The sequence below is a fragment of the Stegostoma tigrinum genome, chromosome 1 (genome assembly GCF_030684315.1).
Source record: "Stegostoma tigrinum isolate sSteTig4 chromosome 1, sSteTig4.hap1, whole genome shotgun sequence".
In the NCBI taxonomy this organism is placed as follows: Eukaryota; Metazoa; Chordata; class Chondrichthyes; order Orectolobiformes; family Stegostomatidae; genus Stegostoma; species Stegostoma tigrinum.
The window spans coordinates 83,521,028-83,544,222 of NC_081354.1; the positions used below are offsets into that span (position 1 = coordinate 83,521,028).

The 23,195-nt window shown below is 40.8% G+C and overlaps 1 protein-coding gene across 6 annotated transcripts in view; it reads right to left on the reverse strand.

Moving 5' to 3' along the window:
• Positions 1–23,195, reverse strand: part of LOC125459720 (protein FAM184B-like) — a 169,848-nt gene that overhangs the window by 2,382 nt on the left and 144,271 nt on the right. For 3 of the 6 annotated variants that reach the window (XM_048546509.2, XM_048546486.2, XM_048546501.2), the window contains 4 exons: positions 21,882–22,028; positions 21,143–21,260; positions 8,456–8,548; positions 5,645–5,850 (listed from right to left, as the gene is read on the reverse strand). In XM_048546509.2, coding sequence (XP_048402466.1) covers positions 5,645–5,850; positions 8,456–8,548; positions 21,143–21,260; positions 21,882–22,028 — 564 coding nt within the window. The remainder of the gene's footprint in view (positions 1–5,644; positions 5,851–8,455; positions 8,549–21,142; positions 21,261–21,881; positions 22,029–23,195) is intronic. The other 3 variants (XM_048546492.2, XM_048546519.2, XM_059646818.1) reach the window with 3 other exon arrangements.

A 23,195-nucleotide genomic window follows, 5' to 3' on the forward strand; every position in this document is an offset into this window, starting at 1 on the left:
ATTGAATCTATTTCTTTTCTGGTATGTATGTATTGTCTTAAGAGGTGGAATTAGAAAACTAAGTGGAAGCACAGACCATTTAACAGTATTCTCTGTTTAAAACTGCAATAAATCAGTTTCTTTAATGATATTCTAAGGTTAATCTGACATTTACATTTGATATAAATTGCTATGCAGCAAAACCTGATTAAATTATTTCTAGTAATAAATCCAATTTACAGCACAAAAAAATTTGCTCTCATTTGGGAAAAAAAATCCTATTGGTTTAGATTCCTGTGACTCCTGAAAGGGTAGTTATAGCCTAGTAGTTTTATCGCTAGACTATTAATGCAGAGACCCAGAGAATGTTCTGGGGACCCGAATTGGACATCTGTCTTGGAAGATGGTGGAATTTGAATTCAATAAAAATCTGGAATTGAGAGTTGAATGATGACCATGAAATCATTTGTTTAAAAAAAATTACATCAGGTTCACTAATGTCCTTTAGGGAAAGAAAGTGCCATCCTCATCTGGTCTGGCCAACTTGTGACTCCAGAACCATAAACAACATGGTTGATTCTTAACTGATCTCTGGGCAAAACATCCTGGCCCAGCCAGTGACACCATGAATGATTTTTTTTTAAAATAAAGCAGAATGAGTCTCTCTATTAGTTTCTTGTAATTGTTCAATATCCACACTTTGGCATCACAGTAATTCATATTAATTTCTCCAATCACACTTTTTAAAAATTCTCTGGATATAGGTACTGAAAAGACTTTTTTGTTCCTCAATTATTTTGAGGGTGGTAGGGTGTTCTTCTCACAGAATTCTTATTGTTCTTGCTAATGCTTCTATAAAGGTTTCACAATTTTATTCTGAAGTTCCTCACATAACAAAAATAAAACAGTTACAAATGTCCCACATCAATGTGTTAAGTGACTTGGTGGGGACGCTGGAGATGAACAGTATTGTGTTTCTTGTCCTGTTCTATAATTGAGATTAGAAGACTTCTACAAAATAACCTTGATCAGTTGCAGCAGTGTATCCTTGAGATTTACATATCACAGCCAAAGTATAATGTTAATATTGGGATTTTTTTTTCTGTCCTCTATATTGAGCTTGTAAAATGTTGAGGTTGCATTCATCCAGATGAATAGTGTGTATCCTATCACGTTGCTAATTTCAATCTTGCAGGTGACTGAAGCTTTACAGGTGGCCAGGATGTGAGCCACTTCCTTGAGTAGCCGGTTTCTGTGTCTTCATAACCAGCGTTTGTATGGCTGGTGCAGTTCTATTTCTGGTCAATGTTGAACTTGCTGCACCGCCACCAAAAAGAATAAAAATATGTTGATGATGGGAACCTCAGTCATGAAGATTATAGGAAAATGCCTGGATTTTCCCCTGTTTCATGTGTCTATTATCAGGCACAAGTAATGTTACCTGACACCTGTAAGCCTGATGTTATTCAAGGCTCTAGCTTAGACTGGTCTGTGCTGAAGAAGGGTTGCTAGACTGTTTAACTGTTTTCTCTCCACAGATGCTGCCAAAATTGCTCAGATTCTCCAGCTATCTCTGCTTTTATTTCCAACTTCCAGCATCTTGCAGGTCTTTGTTTTATTGTAATTTATTGCATGTAAGCATGCAACTAAGTATGATAACTTTGGACTGAATCTTGCATTTTGATTTTGGCTCAGTGTGTTGAGTTGTTTTTGGATGGATTCTCACCATGACGCCTGATACAATTTCTTGCTGCATCTTCCAAACCTATCACATCTACCTACTCTGCTTCAATGGTGTCCCCTGTCCAATTCCAGCCCCATTTTACATTGCACCACTACCAGAACAACTCGCCACTCACTGGATATTAGCTAAAAGACCAGCAGCTTTCATTCCTGTGTCATCTTTAAGAGGGTGCTATGCCCACCTGAACAAGCACGAGCATCCCAAATCTCTCTTGCTCAGGACAGATGTAACAAGGATGTTGGACAAGGTGAAAACGGCACACTATTCTCTGATAGGGACCTGGAGGTCTTGGTTGACGGGATGATGCAAAGAAGAGGAGTCTTTTCCTGGAAGACTGAAAGAGGAGGGCATAACATCAGACCCGGGCAGTTGATCTGATGTTACCACCCAGGTTACTGCAATCTCCACGGTACGGAATAACTGCCAGCAGTGTCCTAAGAAAACAGTGATCTTCTCCATTCCACCAAGGCTCCATTCTGGTATCCCACACTCATCTTATCCCTGCTAGTGTACCAATTTCTACCAAGGCTCATGTTTTTGCCACTATTTGTCTGCAACATCTTCCCTTCAGTTGCTCTTGTTCGTCCAATAACTTGCCACACCACTCACCCTTCATAGCCCCTTACTCATGCATTCACTCAGGGGCACTCACCACTTTTCAACCCACCTGTGCCAGAACAAACTGCCATACCACCCACTTTTGCCCCATTCAGTTCCGGTTACTTTTGTTAAAGGAGAACACAGTCCACAATAAGGCTGAATAAGTCCACAGGGTTGCAGAATGCTTTACATCAAACCTCTCACTCTCGAACAGAGAACTGTGGATTTTTCAGGAGAAGGCTAGGGCCACTCCTAGGGGAATACTGAAGCATCAACATCCGGCCAATCGAGTAAATGCCACTCCTCATTCTGCTACAGTTCTCATATTAACCCTACTGTCTATTTAAGTTGTACATCACTTCTAACCACTGGCCATAAGACATTTTCTCTCTTATCTTACAGCTGCACTTGCAGTCATTTTCTTCTCCTTTCAATTTCCAGCACAATGCCAGTCAGTGTGAGCACTCGTTGGTTAGTGTTCCAGTCTCAACCTGAACATGCTGGTGAGTCCCCAAACATCCACATCCCCTTCCCGTGCAAGCCTTTCCATGAACTCCGGGGGACCACACATCCCCAGGTCCCCATGAGTTGTCTACATGTGCCTGCACCTTCCCACCAACAGCCACTGCCATATGCGGTGACTATGCCTACTGTGGTCATGCAATGTGCCCTCCATCTTGAGGCTAGTGTGCTCCTGACAGGATGAACCCTCTCCTGCATGACCCCCATTCACATATGCTTTATCATATTCCCTCTTACAAAGACAGTTGCACCCCACCCCCACAACCTTCACAATTATCATCTCTCCTTCTCCATAGTTTGCAGTCCCTAATCATGAAGAATAAGTTCCCAATTCTCCTTCCTACAGTAGTCCCCATGTAGCCCCTCAAACCTCATGCAACATAACTGGATAGCCCTGGACTAGAGGTGCCGAGAACCCTGTCTGATAGCTGTACATCCTCCCAATCAGATTAATCCTAACCCCTGGATTGGTTGCTATGGAACCATGGGATTGATGACCCACTCTCTGGCATGCAGAAGCACTGACACCCGAGTAACATGGAGGCTGGTCACCGTAAGGGGTGACCTGATGTTACCACCCAGGTTACTGCAATCTCCACGGTACGGAATAACTGCCAGCAGTGTCCTAAGAAAACAGTGATCTTCTCCATTCCACCAAGGCTCCATTCTGGCACTCTGACTTTCATGGTAAGCTTTCTTTCCTTCTAGCTTATGTGGTAAGATAGAAAGCTGAATATTAATATGATGAGCTAGGCCACCAAAATCAATAATCCTCCTTAATTGGTAACCTGCTGCTGTCTGGTGAGAAACCTGCCTTGCTACCTAGCTAAAAAGTATAAAAGATGGAACAAAATGCTCTTGACTTCAAGGTAGGCCTACCCAGACTTCTCATCTGATTCTACCACAAATCACACCAGAGCCCATATCGCTCAGACCCCAAGAAAACTCCTCCCATGTTAGAGGCTCTGGAGGGTGGGTCTCATTTTGTAAAGGTTCTGAGCTAATCTCCCATCAGGTTCACTTGCTGTCATCACAATATGTGGTGCTGCTAAAGGTACTGCTCAGTACTAACCCATTCAGACCAGTGTACCCTTATCCAACAGTGCCCTGTTCCACCTATCCAAAAGGTGTTACCCCACATTGCTTCTCCTCTAAAACCAACTCCATTAAGCCTCTCCTGAGGATGCCCGATCACTTCCCAGGCTAAAAGTCCAGAACTTTCCCAAGTCTGGATACCCAGGATCTCTACATTCCGCCTTGCAGTGCCTGGCAGCACCCATGACAATCAGATTGAGGATGGGATTTCACAATCATAAATTGTTCCTGTGCAGGAGGCATTTGGCCCATTATGTCTGCACTAGTGTTCTGAATAAGCATAATGACTTAGCTGTTGTCCCACTCTTTCCCCATAATCCTTCATATTTTTACTATTTAAACAGTAAACTGATGTTATCTTGAGTACTACAATTAAACTTGCCTCCACTATGCTTCCTGGCAGGGCACTTGAGACTCAAAGTAGCATGAGAATGCTACTTCTTGCATCACATTTGCTTCTTTTCAAACGGATTTGAATTGTGCCCTCTCGTTATTGATCTAGTTATAGGGTGGAATAGTTTCTCCCTATCCACTATTTCAATTAAATATCCACTTAGCTTTCTCCTCTCCCAACTTCTCATTCTACCATTGCTGAAGTTTCCCATCCCTGGAACCATTCTTGTAAACCTCTTCTGTATTGCGTCCAATGTATTTACATCCCCCCTTTAGTATACACGCAGTACGCTACACAATATTCCAGCTGAGGTCTAAGCAGTATCTTTTACAGGTTCAGCATAACCATCCTGCTCTTGTAATCTTTACATTTACTAATAAAACTTAGGAGACTGTATGCTTTATTAACTATGTACTCCACCTGTCCAGTCACTGTTAAATGATTTGCACGCATACACCCTAGGTCTTTCTGCTCCTATGCATTTTTAAGGCTCATACCTTTTAGACTGTTTCTCCATGTTCTTTATACTATAATAGATTCCCTTTATCCCCTGTCCACTGAGGAGAGGAAGTCTGCCCCTCTCTGTCGGTTTAACATTCCCTGAGCAGGTCATTACTGAAACATAGGCCTTTCAAAATTAGGTCAATTGGATGTGACATTTCTTTTCCAGGAAGTTAATCAGTTCATCCCCCACCCCTCCAGCCCCACTCCAGAAAAGGTTACTGAGGCTGCGTTGAGGTCTGCAATTATGATTAAGAGGCAACTACTGAAATAATTACAAGTGATTTGTTTTCAAGAGTTGAGGAATTACTTCCTAAAATAAGCAACATGAAAGATATATAACAATATTAAAGTAGATGTTTAAGCATACCTATTTATGTACAAAATGGCTGTAGGACATTTTCCATCTGTCTGATCAGGTGATTGGGGCTCAGTAGAAACGTGTGACATCTCGTTCAGCCGAGAGAGATCAGTAAGTAATTACACTGCTATGGCTCCAAGCATCAAATTGTACTGGCAGTAAGTATTCTTTGCGTGATTGCCAGCAAGATTCTGTTTAAACCCAACCATCAGTTTAAAAACCACAATCTATGGCTTCACTAGTTCATGTCAAATTTCACAGTCATATCCACTAACTAGTATCTCTAATTCCCGTGACTTTATTCCCAATCCTCTGCCTATTCAAGTATAAACACATCAGCCTAAAACTTGATGTACTATAGCACCCAGTTCAAAAAAAATTACTGGAAGCTATGAATGAGATTTAAGATATAAAATAAAAGTTTCAAGATAAATGAGTACATTAATACCTTGAGGCTTGTTTAGTTGGCTGGACTTGTGCAGGCTGATTCAATAACCTTGATGTACTGCTGAGGCTTTGGTCCAGGCTCGGAGATTTAGTCATTAGAGGAAACCTATTGGTTGGACTTAATTCTGAGCTTAGAAAACTTTTCTCATACGAACTCAGGTTGGGAACACTGACCACCCGGACTGGTAAGTCTTCTGTTCTCTTCTTCTGAAGTTAACGATCATAAAAAAAACACATTAAATTGTATCAGTTACTCCTTGCAGGGAAGTACTATAATGACCCAGATCTTTTGAAAAATTTGATGGTCTGAATTACATTACCAATCCATGAATTGAATTTGTGGCAATGGCGAGACATTCCATGAATTGTGGTCTTGATGAAGAATGTTCAGCATAAAACTACAAGTTGCTGCCTTTGTATGTCATAAACACCACCCCCCTTTTAAAGTGCATTCTTTAGTCATGATTTGGAGAATGTATCCAAAATAATGGTGCTGACCTTGACATTCATTTTCAATTCAGCACCATTACATCCTTGTGTATTTCTCAAGAATCGTACTGTAATTATAAATGCAAAGTGTGTTTTTCCCCGAACCGTTTCCTAACCTCTCCCGGTCTTCACCCTCCTGTTCACCGCTTCCTTAAATCAGATAAACTCCTTGCTGCTGCCCATTCACTCACGACCTCTGTCTAGACTGGGGGAGGGGAAGAGAAAAGAATGTAGCAAAGTGATCAGAGAGGGGCAGCAAGCAGGGACGTGGAGCTAAGAGCATTAAATGCGTGGAAAGAGATTTTTGGGGCGTTAGGTTCAACATTAGCCGATGGGTTTTTAATGTACAAGTTATTGGTCAGGAATTTAAGCCACTCTTGTCACATGTTCACTTACAGATAAATAATCTCTAGCACATTTTTCATTTAGCACCTTGTGATTTTAGGAGTGCTAAATGAGGGACAGCTGTAATTGCCAATTAAATCTAGCCCTAAAAGTTAAACCAAGTAATTAGGAACACAAGACAACAGAAATAAAACAAACAACTGGAGATGCTGAAGATCAAATAAAACAAAAATTGCTGGTGAAACTCTGCAGGTCTGGGGAGAAAGCAGAGTAAATGTTTTAAGTCTAGTGATTCCTCATGTCCTGCTGCCAGACTGGCTGAGTTTTGCCGGCACTTTCTGCTTTTTATACAAATGATTACCCTTCTTAATGAAGAGTAATCAGCCTCTCAGGTTCAGAAGATGAACAATTCCAATCGATCTGAATCTGGTTGATGTTTTATAGTTTATTTTGTATGTTAGTCCATATAACATCAATAATTGTGTTAGGTATTTACAAGGCTACGATATCACACACCTGCACAGTGTGGTTTCTGTACATACTGATGTTGCTGTACAGCTCACTGTTATAATACATTGACACGTGGCTGACAAATGACACTAACTCAGTTACACAGAAAAAGTGAATAAAGAGGACATGGGTACCTTTTATACCAGATTGCCACATGTTATGATGTCATGGAACAATCTTAAAAGTTGAGTGCTTGAGGGGTCTGGAATCTGTGCCATAACACAGTGTGGAGTCTCATAGGTACAGACTTTATTTTCTTTTGTTGACAGGATGTGGGCATTGCTGCATTTATTATTTATTCCTACAATTGCCCTTGTACTAATTGGCTAAAATCTTTCACTTTTTCCACTGATTTTCCATTTGATATGTAAATTGCTGATAAAGTTCATTGTCTGAGGCCAGGTCATTTATAGACTCAAATATTATCCTGATGGTGGGAGGAGGAAGAAAATCATAACCTTCTGCAGGTTTTAAAATTCTGCAACAAATTAGAGGAAATATTTCAAATATCTCCCAGCTGTTTATCTGCAATTTGCTAGATATTGACTTTGCAAGTTTGCTGACAAACAAAACGGTGTATGATGGAGTGTGGAAAGTTAAATGTCTGGGCAAACGCGTGGCAGATACAATATAATGTAGTTGAATGTGAAAGCTGTACACTTTGGAGTGAAAAAACAAAGGTAGATATTACTTAAATGATGACATATATTGGGGAAATGTGAGTATACAAAGGAATCTGGACATACTTGTACACCAGTCAGTGAAAGTAAACCGGCAGGTGCAACAAGCAACTAGGAAAGCAAATGGTATATTGGTCTTCATTGCAAGAGGATTTGAGTTCATAAGTAGAGATGTCTTACTGCTGTTATACAGGTCCTTGGTAAGACCACACCTGCAGTATTTTGTGCAGTTTTAGTTCTAGCTAGAAAAAGACGTACTTGCCACATAGGAAGTGCAACGAAGGTTCAGTAGGTCGATACTGAGGGCAGCAAGACTATCTCATGAGGAGCGATTGGGTTTGATTGGGCCTAGGTTCACTAGAGTTTAGATAATGACATATATGATTCTAACAGGGATAGACAGGCTGGATGCAGAGAGGACAGGCCATTCAGGACCGAATGAGAAAATATTTCTTCACTCAGAGGGTGGTCAACCTGTGGAATTCACTTCCACAGAAGGCTGTGGAAACTTGATCATTGAGTATATTCAAGAGCGAGATTGATACACGTTCAGATACTGAAGACATTAAGGGATATGAAGTGAAAATGGGAAAACGGCACTGAATCAGAGGGCCGAACTGCATACTCTTGCTAATTCCTATGTTTCTACGTGTGTTGTAACTTCAGTGAAAGATAGCCATGTTCATTTAAAAAAAAAAACGGTTTATCAAGCCAGATTTCTTGCCTGGATCGTAGCAGCTGGATAATTCATAACTTTCAGCTGTTTTAACGCATGAAGTCTATTTTACCTTCAAGGTGGGTGTGAAGGTTCCACCATATATACTTCTATTGATGCTGCTTTCGTTGTTGGCCATGGCTAATTGGTGAAACCTTCTTTCATCCTGTCAATTTAATAGATTAAAGAATTTTGTCAAGCACTTGGATGAACTTAGAACAATTTTCTGGCTCAAACCAGTTTATTATCATATATTCAAAACTTTACTCATTTAATCTATTGAGAACGACAGACTTGGCTCAAGAGTGGAATATTTGTCCCCTCGAGCCTGCCCCATCATTCCATGAGATCACAGGAGTCTGGGACAGATCAACTCTTTCATTGCCAGCTTTTCATAACCCTCAACCCTTCGATATTTCAATTTTCTATAACCTTCTCTTTAAATACTTTGTGATCCAGCTTCCACAACTCTTGGGGATACAGCATTCCAGACTTCCACTACTCTTTAAAAAAAATCTTTCACATTTCAGTTTAAGTTAGCATTCCCTTATTCTGCAACTATGTCCTCTAGTTTGAGATTGCCCCACCAATAGAAACATCTACAAAACCTGAAGCACCCTCCAAATCTTGTATGTTTCAATAAAATCATCCTTAATTCTAAGCTTTAATGAATAAAGACCTTACCTATTTAGCTGTTCTTAATAAATCAGTCCAATAAACATGTGAATCTCTTTTGAACAGCCTTCAATGCCAATAAAATATGGAGACCAAAACTGTACACTCAACTCCAGTTTCCGAGGAAGAGGAGCAAATGGAACAGATAATGATTTAACCCTGATTTTGTTATTAATGTAGTTCTCTAGCTGCCTGGCATGCAGACCTCTGCACTTTGCAAAGGCTCAGCAACTGTTCTCAGATACTTTGTATCACCCCAGGCCATGGTCCCACCAATAAACATCAAGCAGGGTTGTCATTCACCTCATATACTCTGGAAGTTTTCCCTGCACAACCCCTCTCCCTTCCTCCTAAAATCCACAAGCCAGACCAACCTGGTAGACTCAATGTTTCAAGTGTGAGGTTAAGCACTTTGACAGGAAGACTAGGGGAGTTGAATATTATTTAAATGAGGGAGGACTGCAGGAAGCTTGACGACAAAGGCCTCTGGGAGCCCTCATCCACAAATCACAAAAAGCAGGTATCCAGGTTCAGCAAGTAATATGGAAGGGAAATAGAATGGAGTATAAACGGTACAACATTTTGCTCATACTGTACAAGGCATTAGTCAGACCACAGCTGGAATACTGTGAACAGTTTGAGCCCTTTACCCAAGGAAAGACATACTGGCTATGGAAACAGTCCACAGAAGGTTCACTACACTAATACCAGGTATGGAGGAACTCTCTTATAGGGAGAGGTTAGGTGGGTTGGGCCTGTACTTGTTGGAATTGAAAGTAAGTAAGAAGCAATCACATTAAGACATACAGAATTCTTATGGGACTTGACCAGGTAGAAGTAAGGTTGTTTTATTTTGTGGGTGAGCCAATGACCAGAATATAACCTTAGAAATAAGGTGTTGCACAGTGAAGACAGATAAGTATTTTCTTTTCTCTTAGAGGGATGTAAATGTTTGGAATTCTTTACTAAAAAATGACATTTGAGGCTGGGTAATTAAGTATATTCAAGGCCAAGGTAGGCAAATATTTAATCTGGAAGAGAATCAATGGTTATAGGGAAAAAGGCAGGGAAGTGAAGCTTAGAATGATCAGATCAGCCATGTTCTCAAGCAATGGAGGAGCAGATGTGATGGGTCGAGTGGGCTATGTCTGATCTTCTGTCTTAGCCTGTTCCTGCCCCACCCAAATCTTATATCTTCCCTCCACCAGTCTCTTCTAACTTACATCCGTAACTTGTCTGATGTTATATTTCAGTGCCATTTTCAGTCTTCTGGCCCCAAGCTGGATAAGAAATCCCTTTACACATCATTTCGCCAGCAGGATAGCCTGAAGGCTATCTGTTCCCTTCATGAAAAGGAGGCCGGTAAATCCCTGTTTACCACCAGCCACCTTTGCCTGGCTGAGCTGGTTCTTCCTTTAATCATTTTCTCCTTTACCTCATCTAAGTTTTTTCAATTTAAAGGTGTGACTATGTAGCAGGGATGTGACATCATCCGTGGGTGCCCCAATAGTGGCCAATGGCGGCAGCCACATTGTGGGGGAAGGTTCTGGGTAGGGTTGGGGATTTGGAGGGGTGGGAGGGGCCTGTGCTGGGTGGCAGGTACCAGTAAGTTTAGTATACTTACAGGTTTTAGTGTCCTCACCCCCGACCTCATCCCAAAACCAACCCATTTTGTCCCCGCCTCCTTGACCTGTCAGTCTTTTCTCCTACTTATCTGCTCCTCCCACCTCACTGACCAATCACCACCCCCACCTCCCTCATCAACCTGTCTCTTTCCTCAACTGACCAACCCCCATCTCAACTCCCTACCTACACGCACCTTTACTGGATCCATCCCTGCATCCTTGACCTGTCTTCTCTCCACATATTTGTTCTTTATCCACCTCCCATCATTGCCTCCCACCTTTAGCACTATTTATTCCAGAGTCCCCTACCCCTCCCCCCATTTCTGAGGAAGGGCCCAGACTGGGAACGTTAGCTTTTCTGCTCTTCTGATGCTGCCTGACCTGCTGTGTTCATCCAGCTCTACACGTTGTTATCTCAGATTGTTTAGCACAGCCGTTCCTACTATCTCTGATGTTACATAGTATCGGGTGAGCTGGTAAGATGGATATGGAACTGGCTTAGTCATGGGTGACAGACAGTAGTGGTGGAAGGATGCTTTTCAGAATGTAGGGCTGTGACTAGTGGTGTTCCACAGGGATCAGTGCTGGGACCTCTGCTGTTCATGATCTACATAAATGATTTGGAGGAAACCATAAGCTGGTCTAATTAATAAGTTTGTGGACGATACAAAGATTGGTAGAGTTGCAGATAGTGAGGAAGATTGTCAGAGGATACAGCAAGATATAGATCAGCTGGAGGCATGGCAGAAAAATGGCAGACGGAAGTTTAAGCCTGGACAAATATGAGGTGTTGCATTTTGGAAGGTCAAGTACAGGTGGAGATTATACAGTGAATGGTGGAACCCTTGGGAATATTGATAATGCAGAGGGATCTGGGTGTTCAGGTCTGCCGATCACTGACGGTGGCAGTACCGGTGGATAAGGTAGTAAGAAACGCTTATGGCCTGCTTGTCTTCATTGGAAGGGGCACTGAGTATAAGGATAGACAAGTTATGCTGCAGCTTTACAGAACTTTAGTTAGGACACTCTTGGAATATTGCATATAGTTTCAGCCACTACACTATCATAAAGACATGGATGCTTTGGAGAGGGTACAGAAAAGGTTTAGCAGGATGCTACCTGGTATGGGGTATTTTAGCTATGAGGAAAAGGTTGGTTAGACTGGGTTTGTTTTCACCGGAACACGTGATTGAGGGGATGTGACCTAGCTGAAGTTTAAAAGATTGTGAATGGCAATTGATAGAGTGGAAAATACGAGGCTTCTTCCCCCAGGGTGAAGCTGTCAATTACTAGGGGAAGATGGGTTCAAGCAGAGAGAGAGTGGAGAGGGGCTAAGTTTAAAAGAGATGTGCGAGGCACTTTTTTAAAAAAAATGCAAAGGGTGATGAGTGCAGGGAACATGCTGCCAGAGGTACTGGTGGAGTGGTGGAAACAGACATTCAAGCAGCATCTCGACGAATACATGAATAGGAAGGGAATCGAGGGCTACTGATCCTGCGAGTGAAGACAGTTTTAGTATGAAGGGAAAAATGTGGTGGTACAGGCTTGGAGAGCCAAAGGGCCTGTTCCTGTGGTGTATTGTTCTTTTGTTCTTTGCTGTATTAGTGATTCAATCAATCATTTGTACATTTGTGACAGTCCACACAGTAGTAGTGCTTGATTTCCAGTGAGTTCTTAGTGTCAGTGGCAACCACACATGTAATTCTTTATTATATCATTTAAATAGTTTACTTATTTCTAAATGACTTCAGGTCCCACAGATACTTACAAGTCATCACTCTGCTCAGCCTGCCAGTTAGAATATCTGTCCATTCGCCCTATTGTCCGTCACAATTCATCCAACTTCTTAGCCAGGTTAATAATTATTCTTCAATTCCATGGTCTTTGCTTAGCTGTCACTTAAGGGACACTTCAGCCAATATTTTGAGGAAGTCCTTATAAATAACATCCACAGTCCCCCGTCAGCTACTTTAGCCACCCCTTCAAAAAAATCTTTGAGGACTCTGACTTAGCATGTTGAATTACGGTGAAATCGGAGATGGGTAATACAAGAAAAAAGTGATCACTCAGATGGACACCCAGTCTCTATATTACCAGGAGGCACCAACAACACTGGAAATCTGCATGCAAACTGTGTGCAATGCTCACTAAAGCTGCTGCTGAAGAAAACTTAATTCAGGAGCCTCTCCATGACAAAGAATTGCTAAAGTACACCAGTTAACTGTACAGTATCAACTTGAAATAAAAGGTCAAGAATCAGACTCTATTACAAAATCCTTTTGCTCAATAGCCTCCTCATTGTGCTTCACATCTCTCAATCCTGATCTATAGCATCTCTGACCACTGGCTATGTTATTTTCCATGGAGTAAAATATAGACAGTACAATGTGGCAAACAGCAGCCCTTTTACAAAAGCACCCCCACCAATTCACTCCCTTGTTGTCATGGCCCCCTTGCTCTTTTGCCTGATCCACTTGAATATTCAACTGAGATAACTCTGCATAATAGAACCAGATATTTCATTTCTGAAGCACTGAAACAGAAGGGGTAATTGTAGTATTGGTGGAGGTTATGTTATCATCCCAGCAATAACAGTCATCACTGCAAACTGCTTGATCTAATTAGAGGAAGGAAGGAAGTTGATGATTAAAGTCAATCTGGCTTTCCCTCAGGGAAATTGATCGAATCTTGCAGCATTGTGTCAGATTCTGGAGAGATGAATTGCATGTGTACCACTATAGTAAAGTTGGTGATAATAAATTAGCATCCTTTTTAGATAAAAAGACTTTCATTTCCATTGAATTCAAATGACAATTTAAAAACAAATTTCCTAAAAAATTTTGGGAAATGTTTTGAAAGCTTTAAAATTTTAATCTTTAAAATCTAATTCAATAACAAAAAGTGAAATGATTTGCAATAGAGTGTACTGTGAATAGATAATTTTAAAATTACTAATAGATTTCAAAACAACAGATATCACTAAATTATTGCCAGATACTGTATTGTGCTACATCCTAACTCAGTACGTTGACAGGCCGACGAGGGGGGAGGCCATTCTAGACTTGGTGCTCGGAAATGAGCCGGAGCAGGTATCAGATCTTGTGGTGGGAGAGCATTTTGGTGATAGTGACCATAACTGCCTCGCGTTCTACATAGCTATGGAGAAGGAGAGGATTAGGCAGAATGGGAGGATATTTAATTGGGGAAGAGGAAACTATGACGCGATTAGACATGAGTTAGGAAGCATGGACTGGGAGCAATTGTTCCATGGTAAGGGCACTATAGACATGTGGAGACTGTTTAAGGAACAGTTGTTGCGAGTGATGAGTAAATATGTCCCTCTGAGACAGGCAAGGAGGAGTAAGATAAAGGAACCTTGGATGACGAGAGCGGTAGAGCTTCTTGTGAAGAGGAAGAAGGTAGCTTACATAAGGTGGAGGGAGCTAGGGTCAAGTTCAGCTAGAGAGGATTACTCACAGGCAAGGAAGGAGCTCAAAAGTGGTCTGAGGAGAGCCAGGAGGAGGCACGAGAAAGGCTTGGCAGAAGGAATCAGGGAAAACACAAAGGCATTTTACACTTATGTGAGAAATAAGAGAATGATCAAAGAAAGAGTAGGGCCGATCAGGGATAGCATAGGGAACTTGTGTGTGGAGTCTGAGGAGGTAGGGGAAGCCCTAAATGAGTTTTTTGCTTCTGTCTTTAAGAAAGAAACGAACTTTGTAGTGAATGAAATCTTTGAACAGCAGGTGCGCATGCTGGAATGGATAGAGATAGAGGAAGCTGATGTGCTGAAAATTTTGTCAAACATCAAGATTGACAAGTCGCCAGGCCCGGACCAGATTTGTCCTCGGCTGCTTTGGGAAGCGAGAAATGCAATTGCTTTGCCACTTGCGAGGATCTTTGCATCCTCGCTCTCCACTGGAGTCGTACTTGAGGACTGGAGAGAGGCAAATGTAATTCCTCTCTTCAAGAAAGGAAATAGGGAAATCCCCGGCAATTACAGACCAGTAAGTCTCACGTCTGTCGTCTGCAAGGTGTTAGAAAGGATTCTGGAGGGATAGGATTTATGACCATCTGGAAGAGCATGGCTTGATCAAATGCAGTCAACACGGCTTTGTGACGGGCAGGTCATGCCTCACAAACTTAGAGTTCTTTGAGGATGTGACTAGAAGAGTTGATGAGGGTCGAGCTGTGGATGTGGTGTATATGGACTTCAGTAAGGCATTTGATAAAGTTCCCCATGGTAGGCTCATTCAGAAGGTCAGGAGGAATGGGATACAGGGGAACTTAGCTGTCTGGATACAGAATTGGCTGGCCAACAGAAGGCAGCCAGTGGTAGTAGAAGGAAAATATTCTGCCTGGAAGTCAGTGGTGAGTGGTGTTTCACAGGGCTCTGTCCTTGGGCCTCTACTGTTTGTAATTTTTATTAAATGACTTGGATGAGGGGATTGAAGGATGGGTCAGCAAGTTTGCAGACGACACAAAGGTTGGAGGTGTCGTTGACAGTATAGAGGGCTGTTGTAGGCTGCAGCGGGACATTGACAGGATGCAGAGATGGGCTGAGAGGTGACAGATGGAGTTCAACCTGGATAAATGCGAGGTGATGCATTTTGGAAGGTCAAATTTGAAAGCTGAGTACAGGATTAAGGATAGGATTCTTGACAGTGTGGAGGAACAGAGGGATCTTGGTGTGCAGATACATAGATCCCTTAAAATGGCCACCCAAGTGGACAGGGTTGTTAAGAAAGCATATGGTGTTTTGGCTTTCATTAACAGGGGGATTGAGTTTAAGAGTTGTGAGATGTTGTTGCAGCTCTATAAAGCTTTGGTTAGACCGCACTTGGAATACTGTGTCCAGTTCTGATTGCCCTATTATAGGAAAGATGTGGATGCTTTGGAGAGGGTTCAGAGGAGGTTTACCAGGATGCTGCCTGGACTGGAGGGCTTATCTTATGAAGAGAGGTTGACTGAGCTTGGACTTTTTTCATCGGAGAAAAGGGGACCTAATTGAGGTGTACAAGATAATGAGAGGCATAGATAGAGTTGATAGCCAGAGACTATTTCCCAGGGCAGAAATGGCTAACACGAGGGGTCATAGTTTTAAGCTGGTTGGAGGAAAGTATAGAGGGGATGTCAGAGGCGGGTTCTTTACACAGAGTTGAGAGAGCATGGAATGCGTTGCCAGCAGCAGTTGTGGAAGCAAGGTCATTTGGGTCATTTAAGAGACTGCTGGACATGCATATGGTCACAGAAATTTGGAGGGTGCATACATGAGGATCAATGGTCAGCACAACATCATGGGCTGAAGGGCCTGTTCTGTGCTGTACTGTTCTGTGTTCTATTGTTCATTTATGCTATTTGTTTAAATTGTGCCATCCAGCACTTAGCAATGTGTTACGCATCATGTATGAATCTTGCATGTTCAGTTTATTGGAAAAGGATAAAACATTGAGAAGATATTTTCTCACCACCTTTTCAATGTGTTGGGAACCCTGTATTAGGAGAATGTCTGGGTGCTGATCCTGCATTGTGTCTACAAGAAAGCCTGCTCACTGTTCACTTAAAGTGGTAGGTCAGTTCCCAAAGCTGGGGGATCAACTGAAGGTTCTCCGCAAATGAAAAATTGGAGTCATCAAGGTACGTAGGGGAGAGTGTGAGGAGAGACATAAGATGGCAACGCCCTCTGACTTTGTTTCTAAATTTATGGAAACAGAAGGAGGCAACAGCTGTAATGTCATCACCATGGTCACTGCAGTACAGTGTATGTGGTTGTTGGTTTATGAAGCTGATGCTTGTCCTGCATCTGCCAGCAGGAATCCTCTTCACTTCAGAAGCTCGATTTTAACCACTTGAAAAGGGGTCTTGACTGCCAATCAGTATGGAGTGTAAAAGGCAGCAGTAGACAGTCAATAAGGATAATTAATAATACCTACCCACTTTGTGAGTAGGTAGCCATTCAGCCCAAGATGCAGCCACTTTTAAAATGGCTTCGGGCAGAACCTTACTGGTGCATCAGCTGTGGTAGAAAACTCTAGGTTTGCCAGTTTCCACCCCCCACCCCTCCTTTGGGCTCCTGAAATTTTGGTCCCATAACTCTTATCTTCAGTTTTGTGAAAGTTTGCTTCAGATTCCTTTTTCATCAGTACACTTTTTTCTAAAATACCAGAGAAAAACAAGAGAATAATCTCAAGTCCCATTACCAGCCATGCCTCAAAATCTCAACCCTTGGTGTTCCTTGGGTCTCTGTTTTATTGACCATGCCATTCCAAGTCAACCCATCTACCATGTATATCCTCCTCCATGTATTGCCTGATACAATATTCCAACATTTTCTGGCTAAACCTCAATTTATCTAAAAGCTCTGCTACCTATATTCCATCTCAAATTCGGTCCTACTTATTCATTAACACTTTCTGTCATTGGCCTACATTAGCTCCTAATCCCGTAACTTAAAATTCTCATCTCTGCATTTAAATCTCTTAATGCTTTAACTGTATTGAGCCTCCAATAGTCAGAAAAATTCAAAGGAGGGATATGAAATCAATTTTTTTTTGGATTCTAACTTCTTGTGCATCTGTTCTTAACAGAAGTCCCTATACCTTCAAGCTTTTGATTATTCCTAGGCTGTCCTTCTTCAGTTTGGTGTTTCTTTCACACTACAAGTACCTTGGGGTGCTTCTCTGCATTAATTGTGCAATATAAGGCAAGTTGGTAATAACTCGTGTCTTTTGCCATATGTTAGTGCATTGTGTTTTGGACCAGGCCAAACCCCCTGAAAATATATTAAGATGATAACCTGGACCCTAACTTTTTCTTATTTTAAAATGCGAGTGCCAGGCTTTGCATTCCAGATGTAATACTGATTACTCAAACTATCAGTCTTGAAGCAAAACACACTTTATTCATACACTATAGTTATAATACAACAAAGGAAATAACTTGGAATAGCAACCCTATTGGGAAACTTTGAGAATAATAAATATTTAGCTACTAAACAGTAACTATTCCAACATAGTAAACCCCATAAACTCAAAATTGGCAAAGGCAAATTCAGTAAAATAGATTGTCTCACGTATTTCTAGCAGCAGGAAGAAAACCCCCAGCTTTTGGCTGCAACAGGGAGAGGTAATACAGCTTCCACATCCAGCTTCAAGACCCTAGCAGCTGCTACTGAAACATTTATATTAAAAATACTGGTTCTGTGGGAGCTTGACCCCATATATTCAGCCTGCTTCTATTGTTTCGACTTTACAAAACAAACCCCCAAGGCCTCACAAACTGTTTATTGGTTTTCAGTAGACTGCTTGTCACCCCTCTCTCTCTCTCTCTCTCTCTCAACATTTATTCATTTACAAAAGGCAAAACATACCTCTTAAATTGTATTGTATTGTATTGTCACAATTCAACATGCCACAATTTTTATTGCTTTGATACTATTCATATTTCTCTGAAATCCATTGTTTTTGATGCACTTACATTCTTCCCTATACAGTCTTTCATAATACCCTTTCTGGACTCCAAATGCTTAATATCACCCATGCTCACCTTTCTTTCTGGTGAGAGTCTCCTTCTCACAAATTAACCTTCTCTTCTACGGCATTGATATGAAGCAAACTCTAGAATGCAGTACTGAACTAAAACTGCATTCATTATTAGTCTTTCATCTGCTGCCTTACAGAGTATGATACTATTTTTCTATTCATTCATGGGATGTGGACATCACTGGCCAGAGCCAGCATTTATCACTGATTCACAGTCATCCACATTGGCCTACATATGACTTCAGATCCAGACGGGGAAGATTTCCTTCCCTTCGGGTAATTAGTGAGCCAGATGGGTTTTTACAAATATCAACAGTGGTTACACAGTCACCATTAGACTAGCTTTTCCAGATTTTTAAAAAAAGTTATTTAACTTCAAATTTCATAGTGGGTTTGAGCCCATGTTCTGATTCTGGATCACCCGTTCTGTGAAAATATTACAACATCACTACCTTCTCTGAATGATGATCCTAATATATCAGAAGCCCCCACTTCTGATGCAGCACAAAATCACATCTATCCCACAATCACTAACCAATGCTCTACTTTTGGCTCAGACTTGAACAAGCAGAATTAGGTGGTGAGAATGAAGCCCAGAAATACTGGGTTTTCCTGTGCAGAATCCTGGTTTAATTCAGGTGGAGAAACTCTGATCATACTGGTTTCCCATCCTTACTCAGCACTAACTGAAATCTTAAAGGACGTGGAGATGAGCATTTATTCAGCCTGCACTCTACATTTCACAGGGTGCTTAGGGGCATCGCTGTGAATCTGCCAGTTACTCGGCGGCAAATCTTGGCAATTTTGTTTTGGCAGAAGGTAGCAAATCTGCCCAATAATGAAATTCCTAAGGGTATTATCTATATGGATTTCCACAAGCCTATCAGCAAAATTGACAAAGGTAGGGGATTAGTTTGGAGGTATAATGGGTGTGTACTACAAGCGGTAGAATGTGAATATTGACAGCTGCAAATATTTTTATACGGGTCTCAGTATTTTATAAATGCATCTGAGACAATAAAAAAAATTAACCAAATTGACTGATAATGCAATGTTAGGAGTACAAAATGGAAATGCACCCAATTCCCTGGCATTGGCATTTCACACTTTGATCAAGTTAAAGCAGAAATATTTTAAATACAAGTGGCAAATATTAACATTCAGGAAGCAGCACTGCTAAATCAGAAACTATCTACAGACAAAGTCATATTTATTGCAACAAAACCTAATACCTTATAATATGCTTGGGAGTATTAAGCATCATGGGAGGTGCTGTTGCATTGTTCAGACTCTTATCTCAGGAGCCTACACAGGAGATTTGTAATTAATCCAACACTTCCATTGTAAAGTTACACCTTTGATTTCATTTTACGCATTGCAATTTCATGATGGCTAGTTTGCAAAATGACGCAGGCACTGAACGCCTGCCAGAAATTCATGGCTCCCTTTTATCCCCCGTCATATTTGAGCAAGGAAGAAATCCAAGACAGCCAGAATGCAGTTAATTGCACAGCCTCAAATGTGTCCTCGGCAGAAATAACTGTTCTGTTGAAGTGAATAACACTGTGGTGATAAAGATTTCCTATTGAAGCATGACGGCTGTCACTGTGAAAGACAATCATCTTCTGTCTCCTCAACTGTATTTGAATCTGTATTTCACAGTAAAATGTTTGTCACAGGAATGCCATACTTAAACCTTTGCTTTTCAGTTTTCAAACATGAGTTTGGAGAAGTAACCTTCTTTTGAAAATATTGCGAGATGCTCCTGGATTTACATTTTCCCCTTTAATAGATAGTGAAGAATTAAACCGACTCACTATTAAAAAGCCTGTGATATGATTGAAATCAAATCTGCTTTCAATTTCCAAAAATGTAGACTTATAAATAAATGAAAGGTTAGAATTAAGACATTAATTATGCTTTGCACGAAGAAAATTGATCGTAGTTATTGCAGGTTAAATCATCTATTCCAGGACATCACATCAAGAATCCCTCAGGATACAGCCCTTGGCCCAATCATCTTCGGCTGCTCTGATCACCACCTCATAAGGTCAGAAGTGGGGATGTTCACTGATGATTGCACAATATTCAGCACCATGCATGACTCCAAGATACTGAAGCAGTCTGTGTCCATATTTAGCATGATCTGAATATCCTCCATAAATACCAAACAACATTTGGGCTACAAAATTACTTGCAGATGACCACCTTCAACAAAAGAGAATCTAACCATTTTCCCCTGACATTCAATGGCATCACTAACACAATCTCCCATTATCAAAAACCCTTGGAGGTTAACATTTAACCAGAATGTGACCAGACTAGACTGATATAAATATATGGATTACAAGAGCAGGCTGGAGAATTCTGTGGTGAGTGACACATCTCCTGAATCCCCATAGCCGATTTGTAAGGTACAAATCTGGAGTATGATGGAAAACTCTCCACTTGCCTCGGTAAGTGAAGCTGCAACAACCCCTCAAGGTGCTCAACAAGACAGGACAAAGCAACCAAATTGATTGCCAGCCCATCCATCATCTTAAACATTTACTTCCTCAATCTACAAGATGCACTGCAACAACACAATGAGGCTCCTTCGATGGCATTTTCCAAACCTGTAATTTCTACTACTTAGAAGAAGGGCTGCAGCAGATAGATGGAAGCAGCACCATATGCAAGTTACCCTTCAATTTTACCACCACTCCATTATCGCAGGTTGCAAGTCTGGGAGCTCCTGTCCTAATACCAGTGAGGTGTATCTACATCACACTGATGGTAGTTTTTCAAGAGGCTATTTTGCCACCAACTCTCACAGGTAATAAACAAAGGACCAAAAAAACCGGCTGAATGAGGATAGATTATTTTTCAGAGAACACTAGATCTATATCTTAATTTCTATCTCAAATAAAATATACTTACCAGAAGTTTTTTGATAACCTGGTCACGTTCAGATAACTTATCTTGAAGTTCGCTAATATGATGCAAATCTTCTGGTTTGGATTCACGCTTCTTTGATTTTTCTTCCATCTCTTTCACTCTGAAAATGATTGCAGGTTTGCAAGAGCCTGTTATGGATTGAGTCACTTATCAACAAATTGTAATAACACATTATACCGCAGCTTGACAATATAATAACCCTCAAGAGAGAGAGTTAAGGCAGTGGTTGGAAAAAAGCATGCAGCTTATTCTACCCAATGGCGAGCAAAAATGTCTGCAATTGTATCTCTCGTACACAAGAAAAGCCTGCCAAAACTCAAACCAATGCAATATTATTAACAGCATAAGTTAAAGTGAAAGAAATATACGATTAAGCCGTAAACTGAGAAAAGACAAAGTTGATTCTGATTGTGGTTTTATTCTGTTCATTAAATCTTGGCAAATTTAATCTGTTTTGCATGATTTTACCTATATGAAGGAGGCACTGAACTACTGCAGGAGCTGACCCATAAATTGGCAAGAAATCCTGGACACCAGTATTTGGACTGGTTTTCACTCCAAGTTTTGGCACATGATACATCAGTGCAATGGCCTTAGGATCTAGTCATGGATCTTTTCAAGACATCAGTTGTCAGATAGTTATCTTTATGTAGACCAAGCAAACATGTTACTTATTTTCATTCCACGTAGATGTGCATTTAAGCAATAATGTAGCACTTACTCTGTTTCCAAGGAAACTATCTTTGCTTGGAGACGGGTTTGGGAGCTGCTGAAATCAGACACAATCCCTTGAATTTCTTTCAGGTGGTTTTGCTTCAGAAAGTTCATTTCTCTTTCATGCTGAGCCTTAAACTCTTCTTGCAGAGACCTTGGACATCGAGGAAAAAGTAGTAAGACAATGTAGTGACAATGTTAAGCAACAAAATCATAATGGCAATAATCTATGGTAATAATCTACCAGTCACACAATAATATTAGTGGGAAAGGTTAGGGCTCATACATTTCACAGTAAATGTGTTTTCACTGGTTGCAAAGAGTGCAAATTTCTGATGAACAACCTCCCTCACCAAGAAAATTTAATCTTACAAACAAGTAATCTTAGAATAAATTAAAATGTCATATTTTTAAAAATCTATTTTCTTCTTTTAACTCCATATTTTATTATTACTACTTGAGTATTCCAATATTTATTTCACTTTCTGCTCAAATGATTTAAAGATAATCTACATTCAGCACTTTTTACTCACTGCTTCGTGGTTGATAATAAAGATTCTTAAAACTGTTTGGCTGAAGAACTTGTTTGCTGCTTGCCCTGCTCTCAGTTGCCACAGGTCCTTTTGTCTAGCGAACTACACTGGATTAAGTCTAGGATTAATAGAAATTGCCACTGACAGGCATACATTAACCTTGAGGCAACCGTGCATGAGCTGAACAGTGAAAGCTGTTGCTTTATGGCCGGGAGGGAAATCTGGTCCATGGAACATTTCAAGGAGAACATTACTTGTCAGGTGATCATCTTTACACAGACCCAATAATTAATATTATTGCACTTTCATTGTGGTGTTTTTACAATTTGCACAAAACAACAGTCAGTGGAAATCAATATAAGATTAGCAGACCTGCTTAATCTCCTTTTCTGGAAGGCAAAGCATTCCTCACTGCTGCCTTAGTTAAAATCGTGTGAATATAAAGGAAAGCCCATGTGATGTCAAATCTCAGGTGTAGTATTGGGGCATTCATTCATCTTGGAAAATAGCACAAAATGGTGTGCTTTGTGATCTCTGTCCATTATAAACCTTGCCCAATATTCAGAACAAGCAGGTCCCTGATATGCTACCACCCAAGACCAATTTCAAACTTTAAGTCTCCAATTTGATATCAATCCCACCTTGACTATCCTTAATGATTTTGCCATTAAATTCTATTCTTTACATTCTGGCAAAGGGGTTAAGATGTGTGATATTAGAAAGGTGAAGGAAAGGAGTCTTCGTGATAGAATGGTTATAGACGAGAATCAACTCAGGCTAAAAGCAGA